General features: G+C 41.9%; 1 protein-coding gene across 1 annotated transcript in view; it reads left to right on the top strand.

The window, feature by feature from the left end:
- Positions 1-21,133, top strand: part of HMCN1 (hemicentin 1) — a 164,245-nt gene that overhangs the window by 32,925 nt on the left and 110,187 nt on the right. Inside the window, exons 3-10 of the mRNA XM_036388148.2 lie at positions 2,019-2,177; positions 2,706-2,828; positions 10,321-10,492; positions 11,642-11,748; positions 14,785-14,905; positions 15,393-15,656; positions 15,914-16,058; positions 19,614-19,735. Coding sequence (XP_036244041.1) covers positions 2,019-2,177; positions 2,706-2,828; positions 10,321-10,492; positions 11,642-11,748; positions 14,785-14,905; positions 15,393-15,656; positions 15,914-16,058; positions 19,614-19,735 — 1,213 coding nt within the window. The remainder of the gene's footprint in view (positions 1-2,018; positions 2,178-2,705; positions 2,829-10,320; positions 10,493-11,641; positions 11,749-14,784; positions 14,906-15,392; positions 15,657-15,913; positions 16,059-19,613; positions 19,736-21,133) is intronic.

Here is a 21,133-nt window from a genome sequence, read left to right as displayed (position 1 = left end):
AGACAATATGTTAAGAATGTGTACTTGGGCAGCAATGGCTCCTTAGTGTTGTTTTTGGTTTTTTGGTGGTTTTTTGGGTTGTTTTTTTTTTAAGCAGATTTTTTTATGCATTTCTGTGGCCCTGTTTAAACTGAAGGGAAAATGAAGCTTCCTGAGCTTCACTCACCTCAGCTTTTCCAGAAAGTTTCATGAGGTAGTTGTATTATTTCAATTTGGAGAGAAAGGCAGGAAATACTGAATGTACTGAATGGAAAATTTTCTACTTTTTAAAATTTAAGTAAAGACAATACTAATGTTAAATGTTAGGAAGCAATTCTGCCTGTGAAGGGGGGGTGAGGCCCTGGCACAGGGTGCTCAGGGAAACTGTGGCTGCCCCTGGATCCCTGGCAGTGTCCCAAGCCAGGTTGGATGGGGCTTGAAACAGCCTGGGATAGTGGAAGGTGCCCCTGCCCATGGCAGGGGTGACACTGGATGGGCTTTAAGGTCCTTCCAATCCAAACCATTCCATGACCATGATGTTTTGTTGTTCTACCAGCTGACTTTTAACAGTATTATTCTACATTATAGGAATAAAAAAGTCCATGCTAGTTCTCAGAGCAACCATTTTGCTCAGTAGTGCTTTTCGTGTTCTATGTAGAAAACAGATGCTGCCATACAGAATAATATGAGATGATAATCAAGTAGACTTGAAGTGGGAATAGAAATTTTCCTGTTCCAAGTAGATGTCTGTATAAATTAGCTATTATTTTGACTTTGCCCACAAATTAAAGCTTTATGTGGAAGAGTCTTCTGCTGAAAGAATTTGGAAATACTGATGTGTCCCATTGGACTGTATAGGCATTGCCAAGATAAAGTTCTGACATGTGTCAAAAATCTTTTTGGAGTTCTCTGTTGAATTTCAGGCTGTCTGGAGCCTACCACTTGCTTTTCCCGTAAAACTAAGGCTACATTTAGGAGAACTGATTTTGAAAAAGAACAGTGGTTCTTATATGACTTACAGAAAAACAGTGACCACATGCTTATTCTTTAGCATAGATGAGAAACTTATTAATATTCTTGCTTTGAAATTAGATTGAGGATACTGATAGATTAAACTTGTTCCCAACATGAACATTTCACTGAGGACAAACAAAATTCTTAAGTATGAGGGACTGCTCTCTTTTTGCCTTCTTTCCCAGCATGTGTAGATTTGTACATACGTTTGTGTGAAGGCATGTTGATTGTAAAAATAAAAGAAATCAATTTTATATTTAATACTTAAATGCAGAGATCTATTGTAGATGACAGGGCAAGTTTTACAGTTTGTATCAGTTCTTTGGAAAGTTCTGTCTTCAATATGCCAAGTTAATTTTTATGTAAGTTAGCTTTTATTTAAACAGTATTTTCCCCAAATTCTTCATTCAGTGAGAAAAATGAATCTTTTCCTATAAAGATAAAGTCATACTTGGAAGCATTTTGATTGAACACATGGCCAGCTCTGCAGCAGCTGCAGTGCAGAGCTGTGGGAACACAGCACCTGTGCCCTCTGCTGAGCTCCCTGTCCCAGGGTGGAGTCCAGGGCAGGTTCTGCCTGCTCTGGTGTGCAGAGATGCTCCTGGAGCTTGGCCCTGCCTGCCTGGGACCATTTCCCATCTGTCTGTGCCCCTGGCCTTCTGCGGCTGCTGTGTGCTACCAGAGCAGGGGAGCTGTCAGCCAGGAAGGGAGCATGTCAGTGTGGGAAATGGAACTGTCACAAGAGCTGGAGCTGAGCAGGACGTGGATAGGAGTGACCGTGACACCAGCCAACATCAGGGCTCTTCCTTTGACTTTATTTCCCTTTTGGAATTGTTGCAGTTGCTGGTTGTGAGTGTGTTACAGCACTCTGAAGAAACCATAAAATCCTTAGGGTAGAAAAGGTGAATAAATGGTTAGAGGCTGAGGAACTATCTGTTTGAATGTCCCAAAAAAAAGTAACTTATTTGGTATGGTTTTTTTTCTTAAAAGAAAATAAGTTATGTTTTATTTCTATTTGTGAACAGGGTGGCGGAGACTGTCCAGAGATGAGCATTGGGGCAATAAAGATTGCTCTAGAAATTTCCCTGCCTGGCTCTTTCATCTATGTTTTTACTGATGCCCGATCCAAGGATTACAGACTGACCCATGAAGTGCTTCAACTCATCCAACAGAAACAGTCACAGGTACTGAGGGGATTTGCATTCCCAGCTGGGTTGTGTGTTTAATGCTCTGTTTTCTTGATGACTAAGGGTAGAATTCTCCTGTGTGAAACTTGGTGAAATCTTTTTACAGAAGGGACCATAATACTGCATTCTAAGTATTTTTTTTTTAATAGAGTTAACTGATCTGGGTAAGGAAAAACTTAGTGGAAATTCTTTTATTATTGTGAATTAAATAATGTAACCGAATCTTCTACCAGTATATGTGGTTTTGGAAGCTTATCACTTATGTGGATTTTTTTGTTGTTGCTCTAAAATAGGTATTATGTGAATGACAGAGCTGATTCATTTTTAAAGGGATTTTTTTCTATTCCTTTTCTTCTGCATTGCTTTTTCCATCATTACTGAGTGCAATGCCTCTGTCCATGCAGAGTAACAAACCCATCTCAACTGACATATTCTTCTGTTGTCTTGCCTTAATGCTACCATGGCAGTGTTTTCCTCACCTATGCACCATGTGTCCAATGATTCACTGCTTTTTCTTAAATCCAGGTGGTGTTTGTGCTGACTGGAGACTGTGATGACAGGGATCATATTGGTTACAAGGTCTATGAAGAAATTGCTTCAACAAGTTCTGGTCAAATTTTTCACTTGGACAAAAAACAAGTTAATGAGGTAACTTTGCTTGAGTTTTGCAATTGATAAAGAAAATGAGGCAAGAGTTACACTGTAAATCTTTAGGAGACCTGGTGGTGGGTTAGAGAGCAGAAGGGGAACTTCTGAATATTCTGGTCTTAGTATGTGGACTCTGTTCCACCTATTCTTTCCTTCCTTTCTCCATCTTCTATATCAGGATGCAATTCTGTGACTTTTGTTGACAATAGGGAAGTGTGAAGTCGTATATCATACTATAACCTCCCCAACTTCCCTCTGCCTGTGCCAGAAGGCTTCCAGGAGAAGAGCCTTTAAAAAAGGAGCAGTTCTGGGCTCTGTGTAACGTAGTGGCTTTTCTGCTCAAAACAAGAGCACACATTTAGCTTTAAATGACTATTTTGTGAACAAGCAAAGGACTGTTACTCAGCCTAAACAGAAATGTTCCCCACAGAGGATAGATAGTGTGAACTCTCAGGTTTGCATTGTTCACAGAGTCATGGAAGTAACTTTTTAATTGAGGTTATCACTGCAATACTTTTGCCACCTCTGCTGCCCTCCTGCTAACTGTGGTTCCTGATCCACAGCCATGAATGACTATTTGCTTTGGGAACTTCGGTGAGTCTCAGATAGGAATGAAACTTCAGAAGTGCGTGAGAAAACAGTTTGGAGAGGGGTGAAATCACATTGTATTTATCTGGAGAGCTGGAATTGTTTATAAATGTTGTAAACATTCTCCTTTGAATTCCCAGTGTAGGCAATAGCTAGCTGAAGTTATTTAATAAAAATTTGCCCTGGTTTGTTCCTTCTTCTTTATGTTCTGAAATTTTGACAATGATAAATGTTGGAGATAAATTGCATTTTTTCTACAGCTGTTGCCTAGAAAAATTGAAGTTCTCATTGGGATGATAGAAGCTATTGGCAGTGATGTGAAGGTGATCAAAAGGAGAAACTTCGCAGAAGATTTATCCTTCAAAAATTAGGTTAAAATTTGGAAGGAAAGAAATTACCTGTTTGGTCTGTTCCTGGCCTGCATTTTGCTGTTATGTATAAAGCGTAAAACTTCTCTGTGACACTCCATGAAATCCCTTATACAGAAGGGATCATCATGGAACGAGATGGTCTTTAAGGGCCCTTCCAACCCAACCAATTCTGCCACCCTCTGATACTGCCAGTGGGGAATGCTCTTTGCCAGGACTGTAATTTTAGGGTAAAGGTTTGGTTGGAATGTTGTGCTTTTGTTTTCTTCTACTTTTGAGAGGTAGAAGTGAGCAGATAAAGGCAGCAGATAAAGCTAGACAGCACTGTGTTCTGGAGTGGAGCTGGCACGAGCTGCTTTCCTGAGTGCCTGCTGCTGCTTTCTGAACTTGGCACTTCCCTGTTTCTAAGATCACCAGCTTCTGCCTGTAAGGATAGACTGCCTTGGAGTTTTGGGTAAGGTTTTAAGCAGGGGATTTTAGTAGCTGCTTTCACCCCCTTCCAGCTTCATTGCAACATTTCTTTTGAGTAAATAATCGTAGAATTGTCAAGTCGTAAGGTGTCCTGTGTTGCAAGATACCTTGAAGATCATCTCATTCTACCCCCTGCCATGGGCAGGGACACCTTCCACTAGCCCAGGGTGCTCCAAGCCTCATCCAGCCTGGCCTTGGATACTTCCAGGAATCCATGGACAGTCACAACTTCTCTGGGCATGCTGTGCCAGGGCCTCACCACCTCTGCACAAGAGCAGAGGGTGAAATTAGTAGGTGAAATTTTTGCAGTGTTTTTTTGAGAGAGAGGGAAAAATACAGCCTATGGCCACTGGAAAGACATGCTTAAACAGTGTAAGAGTTTGCCTAAGGTGGAAAAAAAGCAAACCCTAAATAACTTTCAGAAGTCTTCCACAATAACTGCTGAACAATTTGTGTCAAAGCCAAACCCAAAAGACTCTGCAATTTTAGTGATTGTTGGCATTACATAAATCTGTGTCTGGGCCAAGTGACTGTGAAAATGAGTTGACCAAATTGCTGCCATCCCAAATAAAACCTTCTCTGTGGTGTCAGTTCTGGATCAGCATTGATTCCAAGAAGCACATCCACCAGTGGGTGGATGCAAACAAACAAGACATCTCAAAGAGATCTGATCAGCTGTTTGTGGGATGCCCCTCAGGCAGGATTCAGCTGCAATCAAGCAATCACGCTTGCCCTCCTTTTTCTCTGAGGAGTCAATGATGTGTAAAGAATGCAGTTTATAAACGCTGAAGCACACTCACCGTTGTGGGCCTAGAGACAGCCAGTGCTGGACTGGGGATTGGGGAATGGCTACAAAGTCCCTGCCGAGTACCCTGCCAAACCAACGACTTGTTTTGTTAAAACATTTTGATTATTCTACCCCCCAAAAACTCAAACAAAGCTATTTTTAGTATTTACAGTTTCAAACCATTCCTCTTGTTCTTGCCCTTTGAGCATTAAGTGCAGAATGAAGCAATATTCTAAGCTAGATACAAGGAAACACAGCAAAACAGTACTTGATACACATCCAATGCTTGTGTACTGAGAACTGTGAAAACTTAGTGCCTCTTTTTTACTCTGAAAAACATGTTCTGATTTCAAATACTACAATTAACTTGGGCAAAATTATTGATGATTGACAAAGTTGTGTTGGGCTCAGTCCAGCAAAGCATGAAATACTTTTGTATCTCCACTTACCTGCTGAAGGTAGCTCATCTAAGAGTCTGGGATGAAGGTCCTATTTTTACAAACTCACAGTGATTTCTGTGCATTAGATAAATGAGAATATTTATCTAGTTAGAGTATCAAGGCCCCATCCCTGGGAGTGTTCAAGGCCCATGTTGTGGGGCTGTGAAAAACCTGGCCTCTTGGAAGGTGTCCCTGCCTATGGCAGGGGGGTGAGACAAGGTGGGCTTTAATGTCCCTTCCAACACAAACCATTACAGGATCATAATATTCTGAAATGTTGTCCCCCATGTCTTGGAAAGCCTTTATCAAAGTGCTTTATCAAAGCATTGAAGTCCTGGTTTTGAAAAGTGTTTCTTTAGGTGAGATTTCTCTGGTTGCTTTTGTAGACTCAGGGCTTAATTTACAATAATTGCTTGAAATTTAAATGAATCACAGACTATCCTGAGCTGGAGAGGATCCTTGGAATCTGCAAGGATTGAGTCCAACCCCTGGTCCTGCCCAGACACCCCAACAATCCCGGGTTCTGCATCCCTGGGAGCTTTGTCCAAACACTTCTGGAGCTCTGGCAGCCTTGGGGCTGTGCCCATTCCCTGGGGAGCCTGGGCAGTGCCAGCACCCTCTGGGGAAGAACCTTTCCCTGAGATCCAGCCTGACCCTGCCCTGGCCCAGCTCCAGCCGTTCCCTCAGGTTCTGTTCTCATGGCATTGAGAATATTCATCAAGCATGGGTTAAATTCCCTGTTAGGAGCACATTCTCTATTTTCCTAACTGTGCCCAGTTTCCAAAAGGTACTAATTTTGACATGAACTGAAGTTACATTCCACCACACCTAATTATCCTTCTGTAAGGAAATTCCTGTAAATGGTTGTGATGCTCAGAGGTTTGTACTGGTGCCAGAGGGGATGCTGAGATGAACTGTGATGATCAGCAGAGTGTGAATATGGTGCTGTAGAAAATACTGGAGATTTATTAGTAATTGGTAGTTCAGGTCATGTCTTCCAGTCGTTTTGATTGTTTGTGGCAAAAATGAGTCATTCCTATGTCTGATGAACTGGATTGATCAGTGTAGAGCTAGGAGTTCACAAGGACTGAGCTGGTGAGTGGTCTTTTTCCATTTCTTTTAGTGTTGAAGCACTTGATTTTTCTTACTTCTAACCTTTCTGTAAGAAGGGAGGAATTCCTGTCCTTAAACTGCCTAAAAATACATATTTTTTCCTGATTTTTAAAATAAGTAGAAATGGATCTTCCATATACAGAATATTGATGGGAGGAGAACTGAGAATGACATGGGGGCACAGCTTGGACGTTGATGGAAGAAGGGGATGTTGTTGAGTGACTTGAAAGCTGGATGAACCTATATGGGAAAACCAGGAGAGTTTGGAATTGGATGAGAAGCCTGTGAATTAAAGGGATGCTGTGGATGAGATGAGATTGAGGGGGGACTGAAGACAAGACTGGTGACAGAACATTTAGAAAGGATGGTGCAAAAGGGGTTGTTGTTGTGGGGAAAGTATCATCTGTAAGGTCACAGGGAATGGGGTCTGGTGGTGTTCACTCACAAGTGCTCTGCTGTAGATAGAGGTCCCTACTAACCCACTGGAGAACATCCCATTTCTGCTGGCTCTTAGTCCTCCCAGGGGATGGCAGTGCAAGGGTAATACCAACACAGCTGGGGTTGGTGTTACAGGTCCCTGCTGTGTATGACCAGTGTGTGTTTGGATGATGCTGCAGAGGAAGCAGTGTGAAATCTTGTTTCCCTCAGTTAGAGGTGTAAAAAGCCCCTCCACTGCTTTTCAAGGATACAATGCAGGTGACAAAGTCAGAAGTTCAAAATTACATTATAGAATGAAAGTTTCTTGCATACCTCTGTTTCACCTTTTCTTCTCCCTGGTCCCAAGCAGGCATTATCCATTTTCATAGAAAAAGGAGGAATGGTTTCATGGGAGAAGCAGCTGAATGCGTCTATTCTGAAGATACATAATGTACAGTGAATGCCAAACAAAGAAAGGAAAAACAAATAGTTACAGCTGGTCTTTCTCTGTTTTCTATGGAATTTGGAGTCTGTGGAAAAAATAAACCATGATCATGTACCTAAGGCTTTTTGTCATAAAGCAACTGCAGAAGGGCTTTTGAAAGCAGACAGGCTTACTTCTTGTGGTTCCTAACTTTGAAGAGCTTGAGATCCAGCACTAAAACTTTTCAGTCATGTGATTTTCATACATGTTATATATATAATTCATGGTTTATTTTTACAGTATTGTTCTCTCATGCACTGTCTCAGTTATATTTTTGATGTGCATTTGAAAACATTATTAGAACATTTTTCCTCTTTGGGTGTAAGTATGAACCTAAACTTACTTCAGCAATGAAACAGTTAATCTGAAATCTGTTGCTTTGACTGCTTGAGAAATATTCTTGAGTCCCAGAATAAACAAATGGGAATAGAGGCCATGCTCCACAGATTTTCCAGGTTTCAGTATGCATTCCAAGAAATGACCTGACAGCAGGGCAGGTTGCAAGAGCAAATTTTTTAGGGAAAAGTTATAAATCATTGCTCTATTTGCCCTTCCCTCTCTAATAAAATTCATCACGTCACATTTTGGCAGAACAACAAAAGCTGCTGTTCTTTTGGGGGCTTTCTGTAAAGCTCCTGGATGAGAAAAAAACCTACTTCTAAACCAGTGTTACAGCATTATTGCAAAGCTCTTTGGAATGACAGGGTTGGGAAATGGATCTCCCAGAATTGCCTATTGAACTTACACAAGCAAGCTGCTGCCAGACTGCAGACAGCTGGGTTGTTCTGTTGCCTTCCATTTTCAGTTTTGATCTTGAAAAACTCTCAGAAACTGAAGTTTGTATGGGTTCGTTGAATTTTACAATCCATTAAAAAACTTACCTGTGGAGGTGAGATCCTGGAATTAAATGGGAACTTTTCCATATGCCTCATAGAAAAAAGTGTTGTGTTCATCTCACTGGGAGTAGAACATTGAAATTTCTTTGGAAGCATTTTTGGACCCAGATGTATAATTTCTAAAGTAGAACTTAAATGAGTTGGATCTTTTTGAAGCCTTCTGATTCCTGTTCCAGGCTTGTCTAAAGCAAACACAAGTTGCTCCCTAGCTGGTGTCACCAGCTGTTGCACAAACCCCAGTTCTCTATTGGGCCAAGTTGCTGCAGGGCTTTGAGCAGCCCAGGCAGTTTTACTGTGGTTTTTTGGGTATGTTGTTTTGCAGACATGTCCCAGCAGCTCGTTTGTGCACACCCTTGGTGAGGGGACACCTGGTCAGTGCTGTCTCACCCTGTGCTGGGAGCACTCAGCATAGCTCAGGTGGGACATTCCTAAGAGTGGAAGGGGAATGGTTGATGAAAACCTGCCCCCACCATTTCAAATGTATTTTCAATGATGTTTATTTAAACTTATTTCATCCTTGTACAAAGGTTGCTGGGCATTCATACTGTAACATATGAGAACAAGTACACTTTTATAGGAGGCTGGAATCTAGTTTCTACCCCAAAGTCATCTCACACACAAACCTATGGCATATTTCCATTTTTTAAATGACAAAGTTAGCAAATAATGTAGAATAAACCAGGGGAATGAGGTTCTTTTGGGCAATGTGTTGAATTGGGTCCTAGGTTGAAGGACTTGCCCTGGAGATCCCCAGTACTGAGGGGTAACATATCAGGTTAGTTTCTTGCTGGTTTCCAAGTCTTGAACTGACATAACCTAATGACAGCTCTCCTTTACAAGATGTTTCCCAATGCCCCCATGGTCAACTGCAGCTTAAAACCACAGTTCAGCATTACTGTGAGTCACATTCACATTGCTACACAAACCCAGTATTACTTCAGTGGGATTTAAAAAATATGCTGCAGCTCTGTGATGTACAGAGGTGATGCAAAATCATATAGTTTGACAAACCAGGTGTGTTTCTGAGGAGGCTGGGTTGGTTGTGGTGGGTTTCCCTTGGCTGATTGTCAGGCTCTCACTCAGCCACTCACTCATCCCTTGCAGAGGAGGAATGGGTTGAGGAAGCTTCTGAGTTGAGATAAAGGCAGGGACGTCACCAGTTGTTGAGGGCAAGACAAAGTTGGCTTAAGGAAAATGAATTTGTTGCCAATTAAAATAGATATTCAATTATTCCTTCAGGCAGTGGGAAGCAAAGACAGGTAGGGGCACCTTTGCGTCCACTTGCCCAACTCAACTCTCCCCTGGTTCCTTCTCCCTTCCCCAGTGCCATCAGGAATCGGGTTGTGGTCAATATTTACAGTTTTCTCCTGGCTGCTCTTCCTCCTCACACTCTTCCTTTCCTTCACTGTGGGCTCTCCTATGGGCTGCTGTCCTGTCCCTGGTGTGGGAGCCTCTGTGCCCTGCAGGGACATACTATCCAAAACTGTGTTCTCTTCCAGCCCCAGCTCTGTTCTGTGCCTAACAATAATTTGTATTAGGTGTTTTAGGGGAAAAAAAACCTGGAGAAGTCCAGAGATAGCAATTACTCAGTACATCTGGATGAGAATATTTTCCTTGTTGCTTCATGCAACTAATAATTGATGAGCAGAAATGCCTACAGGTTTGTATCCCTAATTCCTTTAAAAATTTACCTGTGGTTGTTGTGTAGAGATGAGTCCAGGTGTGCTGGTGAACTCCTTTAAACACCATGCTGACCATGGCTTTGCTAGTATCTTCTATTAAAGTTGCATTTCCTTTAAGTATTCACATTTTTTTAAAAATAAACCAATATGGAATCTCTACAAGACAGTAGAGAGAGGCATTTCAGCAGAAAATATTTCAACAGCTAGTACTGCTGATAGTATAGTTACTGTTCTTTTCTCTTCTAGGTGTTAAAATGGGTTGAAGAAGCAGTTCAAGCCTCCAAAGTGCATCTCTTGTCTACAGACCATCTATCCATGGCTGTAAATACTTGGCAGATCCCTTTTGATCCCAGTCTGAAGGAAGTTACAGTGTCCTTGAGTGGTCCTTCGCCAGCAATGGAGATTCATAATCCTCTAGGTGAAGTACTTTATACTTTCTTTTGTGGTATAGAAAAAAGGGAAGGAAAAAACCCTTCTGGTATTTTATTTTTTTTCCAATATTCCATGGGGTTTTTTCACTTGGGGGAAACTGGAAAACTTCCTTATTCTGCCCACTTCATCTCACCTCCGTCTTCTTTGTTACAATTTTACCTTGCATTCTAGATTACTGGACACTTAAGTCTTTCATCTGTTTTTATATTCCCTGAACCATCAGTTACAGGTTGTACATGATGGTTGGGTTTTATGTGAGGAAAGTTCAACCATGGTCTAGCTTTTTTGAACTGAGAACATTCAGAACCAAACCTGTCTCCCCTGCCCATCTCCAGCTGAGCAGTGTGTGATGGAGAATGCAATGACAGACTTGGAGCTAATTTGTAATAGAAGCTATTTTGAACAAATCTGTTGTTTATTATTAAGTTGATGCCCTAGGAACTTGGAACAGCACTCCAGAAATAAATTTGGATCATATTTTGTATTCTCTGAATGACTTTTGCCTAAGGATATTGCTTGAGTAGCTGGGAAATATTTTATGCCCAGGATGAGTTCCCTGCAATGTGGTCTGGTCTGTCCTGCACTGAAGCATTCTTGTTTACAGGAAAGAGATTTGCTCAATATCTGTGTTCAAGCCATGGCAACACACAGCCCTGGGTGCAAGTGTCAGGCTTCCCTGAAGCTGTGACCCCACCTCTTTTTGGCATTTCTCATAGATTAGCGCCATGATCAGGGTTCACTGAAATTACTCAAGGCAAATCTAGTAGGTTTTGAAAAGGGGCACTGGGACATCCCAGTCTCCACTTATTTTTTCCCTTTAGTGCTGTGAAGGAGCCAGATGAGTTTTAGTGCTGATGATTCTTCAGGGTCAGCCTTTAGGGAGCAAAATCCCTCTCTAGAGGGCCAATTCCTGCACACAACCACCCACATATAAATGAACATTTTCAGTATTCTGTCAAAGAATTATAGGGAATTTTGACTGTTGTAAATGTGATTGACTGCACTAAGTAGTGAGTAAGTCAAGTATCAGAAATACATTGGTCCAAAACAAAAATATTGTATTTACTCTCTGTTTTTTAAAAGCAATGCTGTGTTTACTCCATCCTGTATTTAGTTCCTGTTTCTGTTTTTTCAGGGAAGCAGCTCAGTAAGGCATCAGGACTGAATGAATTGCTAAATATCCAAAACTCTGCAAAGGTAGTAAATGTCAAGGATCCAGAGCCTGGAACATGGACAATTAAGGTAAAGTTATTGCAGAACTTCTGAGTGATTGTCCTGTAGCATATTAGTGGGTTGTATAATGATTTCCTACGTTATTTATCATAGATACTTACAGCTGAGTCTGTGTTACAGTAAATGTCCTGTGATCTTGTATTTAATATTGTTGTATACCTCTTTATGTAGGTAAAGCTGCATGATCCCAGCTTTCCTAAATAGATGTGGAAACAATCCTACTGGTGTAGATCCTTTCTGACTGAACTATTCCATTGTAGCAGTGTAAATACTCTATAGTCATTTTTGGAGGGGAAGGCACCCGGGTGAGGCACTTTATAGGCAGTGCTGAATGGATCCTGCTGTGCATTGTCCCTGCCCTAAGCACAGAGGTGCTTTGAAAAGGACCATTAATTCACACACAGCCCTGGGGGAAGCTGTTGATCCTGCTGCAGAACTGCAGCTACAAAAGCATGTTGAGCTCAGCAGCTCTGGGTAGAATTGTTTGAATGTCTGTCTAGGACTGGGGGCTTACCGAATGAGGGATAGGGACTTTTTATATGGGCAGATATATGGGACAAGAGGGAAAGGTTTTTAACTGCCAGAGGGGAGGGCTGGATGGGCTCTTGGGAAGGAATTGTTCCCTGTGAGGGTGGGCAGGCCCTGGCACAGGGTGCCCAGAGCAGCTGTGGCTGCCCCTGGATCCCTGGCAGTGTCCAAGGCCAGGCTGGACAGGGCTTGGAGCACCCTGGGCTAGTGGAAGGTGTCCCTGCGTATGGCAGGGGGTGGCACTGGGTGACTTTTTAAGGTCATTTCAAATTCCATGATTCTGTGACCAAAAGTGCTGAAAACCAGTACAGAGACAATCTGGTGGGCTATTGAAAGTGAAAAAGGTTTGGGTCCTGCTGGACATGATAATGTGATCCACATTGGGTCCTGAGACCTTTTCCTACAAGTCAGTGCAGTAGGATTCACTTCTGTCACTTGTTGGAGGCTTCTAGGGAGAGGGATCAGTGCAGCAAGTATCCAGTGCCCTGCAGTGCAGAGGGGCAGTGCAGGAAGAGCCCTGTGTGCTCCTGGCTGTGTGATGGGAGCTGAGCCACTGCTGTGTGTCAGCACCAAGTGCTGGCTGCTGGGGACGAGTCCTGGCCTCAGGGTGGGACCCCTGCAGGGCCAACAGTCCCCTCATGCCCAGGCTGCCACTGGTGGCATGCACTCCTGGCAGCAGGACAGCAGCCCTGTCGAGCCATCAGGCTGCTCCTGCAGGTAGGGCCTGCAAGTTTTTGGGGGTTGGGAGGTTTTTTTGGTTTTTTTTTCCTAATCTCAGCATAATGCTGTCTCCAGCTCTATGGAGAGCATGGACGAAACATTCAAATTTATATATTTTGGGTTAAAAAAGAAATTAAGAAAATCTCTTGAATATGTAGTTGAAATATTTAAATCTAAATTCTATGAGCAAGCCAGGTCATGCATTTCTTCATAAGATACCTGTATTTTGGGCAATTTTTTGATGTTGTTTGCAAAACAGGAAAGCATCTTTCACAAATATGTATTTGCTCTTTTGGTTATACTTATCCAACCTGGGATGGCAAACACTACAGTACAGTCTCTGTAATCCTTGTTCAACTACAAATAATGAGAAGAGACCTAAAGATAATAATCGGAAAGCAGTCCTGTGTGATAAAACTAATTCCTTGTGTTTACCTAAACACCTCCAGCTCCTAGACATGACAGTGAGAGATGTGTTTATTGTTATTAGGAAATGCTAAAATTTTATAAGGTTATTCCGGCCTTAAAAGTTGCAAATAACCAAAGGTCTGAGTAATTCATAAAGAGAAATGATTTCCCAGTATATTTTTCTGTGGATTGTTTACTTGGCTTTAGTCACTGGCTTGGTTTATTTACACAAAGATTTTAAGACTTAAGTTTTGTGAAAATTTTATTCACACCATAAACTCCTTATACAGATGCACCAAGCTATAAAAACAGAACTTTATCACTGAATTTATCTAATGAAATTTTAACTGGCAATTAACGCTTGATACCTTGAGTTGTTTGGCACAATTAAATATTTCTTTATATTGTTAACAGCTGGCTTATATAAAAAGGCTTTAGTGGTTCTTTTTCTGAGGTGAAAGGCTAACTAAATAGAAGGAAATGTGTTGTTTTAATCAGATAGACATTGATTTGTCATGGTGTCTAATGCCTGTCCAAAGGCTGTTAGTTAGAAGAAACAACTGTTTAATTTGATATTCACATGCAGCGGTGGCAGAGGGGGTTACTCTGGAGGAACCTCTCCCAGACAGCTGCAGGAATTTGAGAATGGATGAGGTAAAACTCCAGGGAAGCTCAATGGAAGCTTCCAGACACCTGAAGGGTGTAGAAGTAGGTGAGGAGGAAAAGCCATGGGTTCCTCTGCACCTTTGGCAAGTAGCCCCTGACCTTTCTTTCTCTGCGTAGAATCATAGGAAGTAAATTATAATTACTTGGATTTGTCTTCTTTAAGATGAAAGATGTGCATCAAAGCTGCTGTACTCTCCAGAACATGAAGCTCAGGCTGTTCAAGGATGATGGATGGGTGGGGGTTGTTCTGATTTGTTTTTTGCTAGTTGAAGCAGAATGACAAGGTGAGGGTACAAGGGTACAGACCAGAGGGGAGAGGTACCTGTGCATCCCCTGTTCCCCCTTGGCTAGGGAAGAGAAGCACCTTTAATGCATAGATTTTTCTGTTGAGTTCTGATTCACTCACCATTTTCTAGTGGAGTTTGTAATGGTCAGGTCCTAACTCCCAGACCAGTGCCATTGCAGGCACTAGCATGTGGCAAGGAGTTGTGGATTTGTCGGTGTGATTTCCTTCCAAGACAAACTGGCTGTTTTTGCTGACACCAATTGCAGGGCTGGGTGTGAAAGCAGAGCTTTATTCAAGGTGCTTTTCCTTACCACCTGAGCCATGAGGCTCCTGTCTGTGCTGCTGTGAGCCATGCTGGAGTCAGTCCCTGAGCTCAGGGCTGGCTCAGCTCTGTGCCGTGCCTGCAGTGCTGGTTCCACGTGCTGGCTGTTTTGCAGACCTCGAGCAGCGGGAGGCACTCTGTGCGCATCACGGGGCTCAGCACCATCGACTTCAGGGCTGGCTTCTCCAGAAGGCCCACCTTGGACTTCAAAAAAACATCCAGCAGGCCAGTGCAAGGTTTGTTTCCACTTCAATCCATATGAGATACCTTCAGGTCCCCAAAGTCGAGTAGAGCTCTAAGATGAGCCTTGTGATAACTCTGGGGATGCTGTGGGTTGGTTCCTGGAAGGGGCTTTGTATCTGTGTGACATAAATACAGATATTCTTAACTATGCCTCAAAATTGCAGTGATGTTTCTGTTCTTTTTGGAGCTTCAGAAAAAGCCTTTAACCTAGAGGCATGGTGAGGAGTTAATAAAGAAGCTGCTTTTTTCAGAAACACCTGTTGGAAATCAGTAATTTAAACTCTCCCCAGCTGGGTCTACTCACGGCTAATAAGCAGAGCTCAGCTGAGCACAATTTAGTCTTTCCCTACTCAGTAGGTAAGGGCTGGAGCTGAATGCTGCATTCATGGGGTAGTGAGCAATGCAGATGGAATTTAATCTTTCATGTTTTAATTATCTGTTTTCTTTAGCACTTAAAATAGTGTGTTTCTGTTTTTCTAGGGATTCCTACCTTCATGCTGCTGAATACCACAGGGATCCTGCTTCCAGCTAGAGTAGACCGACTGGAACTTCTGAGTATTACAGGGGAACTCCTTAAGACCTTGCCTGTGAAATACTATCCTGACAGAAAACCCTATGGACTATGGAATATTTCTGACTTCATTCCACCAGATGAAGCTTTTTTTGTTAAAATAATGGGCTATGACAAGGATGGTTATCTTTTTCAGAGAGTTTCAAGTGTTTTGTTTTCTAGTATTATTCCTGGTAAGTGACTTTAACTTGAAATGACTGTTCATTTGTCTCATCTGAGTCAGTTGAAATTGAGGTCTTGTATGCTTTTATAACTTTTGCAAGTACTTTCTGTGCTGTTTCCTTCCAACGTTCTGTCTCTAGTTCATAATGGTCAATACCTACTAAGTGGAGCTTTATCAGAAATTGAGCTTCCTTTTAATAAAAGGAAAGGATAGGATTTGTGTTAGTAGCTGTTAATATACTTTCTGGGCAATGTTTTCTTTCTTCAGATGCCCCCAAAGTTACAATGCCCATGAAGACTCCAGGATATTATTTACAGCCAGGCTCTGTTCCTTGCCATGTTGATAGCCTTATACCTTTTACTCAGCGTTTTACTAAAAATGGAGTAAAACTGGGAGTGGATCAGTTCTTCAAGTAAGTAGTGGCCTTTTTTCATAGTGCTGCTTCATTTCCTATTCATAGCTTATGCTCTCTATTATTATTTACTGCTGTGTGCTGTCTACATCCTGCTACTTCTAGTCTATTATTTTTGGTGCTCTTCATCAGGAAAGCTGTGTTTTTATGGAGATATTGATAATATTTATATACAGAGAGATATATATCTATATATGATGTATAGAGGAAGTTATACATTCTGCATGTGATGGGATTTTTAAGGTTCTGGCCTAAATTCCCCTCAAATGCGTGCTCTGAAGTTATGATAAACTGGGTCTAAAAGTCTAGAAGGCAAATGGTTTTAATTTATATTTTTAAATATTATGCAAAATCTGTAACTAGCTTTGTTTATTAAACACACCCCTCACTCTGGCCCCAGTGATATGTAGATGACTGGGCATACATTAAGTTTTGATTTTTGATGCCTTTCATGGAGGCCCCAGAGGTATGTCCTATGACTTGCCCTAGAAACCTTCATCTTCAGAAAATCTCTCAAAGAGCAAAATTTATGTGGGATGTACCAGAAAGCTCTTCAGATTTCTGTATAGAAAAAGAATTGTTTGCCCTTTCTTTGTAGGGTGAGAGAATAATAAAAAAAAAGGTTAATTAGTTAAAATACTCATAAAGTGCCCCTCTTAATTCTGTTTTTTAAAACCAAAAGGTAAGTGTGCCCTAGGAAACAGTGTCAGCAGCCTCCTGTGCAGCCCAAAGCACCTCAGGAGCAGACTGTAGACTAAATTCTGCATTCCCCAGCAGGTACAGCATACCCAAGTGAACACATCCTGCAGCTCCCCTGTGCACTGCTGGCAGTGGGAAATGCTGCAGCTTGGTGTAGTTTGGGTTTTAATGAGGTGCCACTGACACACAGTCAGCCCCAGCACAGCACATACTTGGGCTGCTGTGTAATGTTTTCCATTCCTTAGGTATCAAACCCCACGCTTCTCCTTGTTCTTCACACATCCAGCACTGCTGATTCGGCCATGTTTCTCTTTTTTCTGTTACAGAGCAGATGAATGAACACATCATCCAAGTTAATTTAACAAAACATATCTCAAGCCAGATATTGTTAGTCACGGTTAAATAGGATCTAATTCAGCTTGGCTTGTTTGCTTCTTATTTGTAGTGAAGTTCCAGGCAGGGTTTGTCCAGCTTAGTAGTTCAGTGCAGATTTGAGCTGTAGTATTCCTCTGCATTGAATGAGTTTTGTTCTGGTGTTGAGATGTCTTCACTCAACTGTTTTAATACTTATTTTAAAACCTAAATGGTTTATGAGTTGAATATTGTATTTCTATTGTGACAGTTGTCTATGTGAAAATACCCTTAGAATGACTACAGGCTTAAGGTTCATGAGGAGAACAGACTTTGAAATCTGATTTTTTTTTTTTTTTTTACTTCCAGAGGTACTATCAGCTCCAGTAATAATTCCTAATTTTAAATTAATAACATATGTTAGGAAGAAGAAATTTTGTCAAATTGTAACAGCTTTGTCTTTCTACATTTCTGCATCCTGTGGTACTGTAGTAAGAAAATTTGTGTTTTGCTTAATATCCCAGTGCACTTTTTACCAGTCTGATAAAGGAGGTCAAGAGCAGGAGTTGAGCACCTCATTCCAGTGGGCAGTGGGAGCTGAGCTGTCCATTCTGAATTATAAATAGCAGATCCCACCAATCCTGCAGAGATTAGAACCAGCAAAAATAAGACATTAAATTCTGACAAGGAAGGCAATTCATGTAGTTAATCAAAATAACAATCATGATAATTAAAAAATTCACTGATAATCAACTGCTATTTGTGGTTCCTATTCAAGTCTAGTAAACTATGCAGAATATATCCCTCCAAACCATGTGCTAGGAAGTGAAATGATAGGTTTCATTTCTGCCTGTGAGCTGTAGCCTTCTGCTGGTGAGCTCCCAGCTGGGTCTGGAGCAGCATGGTGGGGATGTCCAGGAGGTGAGGTCTGACACAACCCAAGCACCACCGTGCTCTCTGCATGACTGAGAACCAGGGGTTCATCTGGGCTGTGGAGTTTGAGTGTTTGTAGTTGCCCAGCTGCCCACACAAACAGCCCAATCAGCAGATTGCATGAAATTAATTTGGTAGATAAGGGTGGTGCTGGAAGGTGCTGAATTATCCCATGACATGTGCTGTGATTTGTGTGCAGTTACAGCTCCTCACCCAGTGCCCATGTGTGGAGCAGATGCCCTGAGCTGTGTGTTAGTCCTTGCTGCCAGTGTTGGTTTGATTTCTAGATTTTTCTTTAATAGTCCACCACTGGTCTTTGTTTTGCCAAGCTGTTCCATGCCCCTGGGCACATTTCCCTTTGTGCTTCTGTTCTCAAGGCTTCCATGTTTGACATCTGGCATGTAGCACAAGTCAGGAAGGAAGCAGAACAGGATTGCCTAACCTCACTTTTAACATACTTTCCATGAAATAAAGGAGTTTCTCACTCGTTATTTGGAAGAAACACCACCTTATTCTTTAGTGCTGGCAGTTGCTGCCATGTCCACGTGCCAGCATTGCAGTGGGAAATGTCATAGATTTGAAGTATGATATATTAGGTTATCTAGAGTAAGTATGAAGTAAGAGGGAACAAGCAGAAAGCCATTTAAGGTCACTGTACACTGTTTTCATTTGTGGTGTGGTTGGATTGTCTGTCTCATGGTGCTACAGCATTGACCTTCCATGCATATTCCAAGTCTCTTGTTCCTTCTGTATCCTTTAAGGGCTGATAAATCAATCTATTCAGACAAACAAAGGGGTCATTAATGTAGTGTTTTCCTGTAATGTGGCAATGACTTGCCAAAGCTCTCATAGATATTTTGGTGCTTATCAGTTTTGTTTATGTGCCATAGCAACAGGCCATGGGGAGCACTGGGATACTGCAGAACCACTGGTTTGCTCATTTATGTTGTCCTCTGTGTGTCTGTAGCACCAGAAGTTTATAAAATGTGGTTTTGTATCATAAGAGATCGAGAATGTTTGTTTTGAAGCACGTGTAAGCAGCCTACATAGCTAGAATTTTATTCCCTTCTTGCTTTCACATTGTGTGTGATACCAATGTGGTGTTACTGCCCAGCAGCCTTGGCCTTGCTGGGATCTAGAAAATACCTGCAGCGGTTCTCTGGATTGCTGTACCTGTGAGTTTGGGAAGCTCAGGTGGGAGGATGAGACCTTGTTGCCTTTGCTGGTAAGAGGCTTGGGTTTGGTACCACACACTGGTTCTGCACAGAAACTTGCTGGCATCAAGGAACGTGTCTTCTCAGGTGTTGAATACAAGCAGCAAATATACTGCCTTTGGGTATTGTGTGAGAACTGCTGACTCGTTAAAGGTTTATTTTTTGATGTGCAAGTGGGACATTCTGCAAAATCTTAGGAGAAAATAGCATCCATAAAATGTCATCCAATTTGATTCATCAGAGGGTCTGTCTTGCCTCTTAATGATTGTGAAACTCTCCTGTGCCTGCAGTCAGGAAACCAAGCTGGTGTAGCTCTTGGCTCTTTGAGGGATTCAGTGGGTGCCCTTTTCTCCTGCAGGGAATCATCCAGCATGAGCTGGGACATTGCCCAGGTGTCCGTGTCCGACGAGGGCTTCTATGAGTGTGTGGCCAGCAGCACTGCGGGGACAGGACGCGCGCAGACGTTCCTCGACGTGTCAGGTGCGTCCCAGCCGCCCCTCTGGGGTGGGTTACTTGGGCTACAACACTTAGGAAAGGCACATGGGGCTGATAAAATACATTCCTAGTTTTAAGTGTATTTTTAATTACTGTGTGTTTTCCTCACCCATGTCCACAAGTGAGCTGAGGTTTATTCAACAGACCTGCTTTAAATATCAGAGTTGGTTTGGTTTTGGTTCCTGCTATGAGTTGGACTTGCAGAATAGATCTGACCTGTAAAATCCAAAACCTAAATCTCAGATTTCAACTGTTCTCGTTTTTATTTCACTTTGTACCAATTATATGTTGGCTTGATTGTATGTATGTGTTACCTGATAGACAAGGAAGTATGAAAGTTGTGTTTGAATTTCTGCTTTTTTACAATACCAAATTCAGTAAATTGTTGGAAATCTCATCTATTACCTTGAATTTCTTAAAAGTGGTAATAAATTTGAGGAAGTAAAATGAATGAGGTGAAAAATAGGGTTTATCACAAAGATAATTTTGAATAAACAGTATGCCTATTTCTGTCTGTGGGTGGATGGATGCGAGCCCTGCCCATACTATAGCAAATTTTGTCACTTAATTTTTCAAAAACACTGGAGCAGGTAAACTGTGACAGGGAGGAATGGCAGAACTCAGAACAACATTTTCAACTCAGGGTTTCATTTAATGGCTTGAAATTAAAGTTGTCTCTTGCAGTAGCTACTCCAGGTAGCCACTCCAGGTGGATTATGAATCACAGAATCACAAAACAATTCAGGCTGGAGGCACCTTTAGAAGTCATCTAGTCCAATTCACGGCTCAAAGGGAATTAGCTTCCAGGCGTGATTATGTTTTTCAGGAACTTGTCCAGTCAGTCTTTGAATGTCCCCAAGGGTGGAGATTTCACAAGTTCGTGGGCAGCCTTCAGTGCTTAACTACCCCCACTAGGAAAATATTTTGTATATCTGGTCAGAATTTCCCCTGCTGCGTGTTAGGAGCAAAGACTCTCATCTTTTCTTCCCCCTCTCCTGTGCCCTGAGAACAGTCTAATTGTGTATTCCCTAAAACAACTCTCTCAGTAGCTGAAGAGAGTGGCTCCATAACCCTTCACCTTCCCTTTTCCAGGCAAAGGTGTTCCTTTCATTGTACTATGAGCAAATTCTAAGAAACCAGTGTGATGGCATTGATTTTAAGCAAGGCAAAGTTTGTAGAGAAAGAGTCCTTTTAGACCAAAGGATGCATTTGAGGAGAGGAACATCCTTTTATTCACATGAAGTAGTGAATAGAAGGGAACAGTAACATCTGTCCTAACCCAAGTCCTGGTTCTAGAGCACTAGTTTATATTTTAGCCACAAAAATTCTTCAAGCAGAAAGGATATTCCCAGATGCTTGTTTCCAACCATGGCTTAGAGGGCA

The sequence above is a fragment of the Molothrus ater genome, chromosome 9 (assembly GCF_012460135.2).
Source record: "Molothrus ater isolate BHLD 08-10-18 breed brown headed cowbird chromosome 9, BPBGC_Mater_1.1, whole genome shotgun sequence".
Classification (NCBI taxonomy): domain Eukaryota; kingdom Metazoa; phylum Chordata; class Aves; order Passeriformes; family Icteridae; genus Molothrus; species Molothrus ater.
Note: the sequence above shows the minus strand (reverse complement) of the source record. Positions and strands in the feature narration are given on the sequence as shown.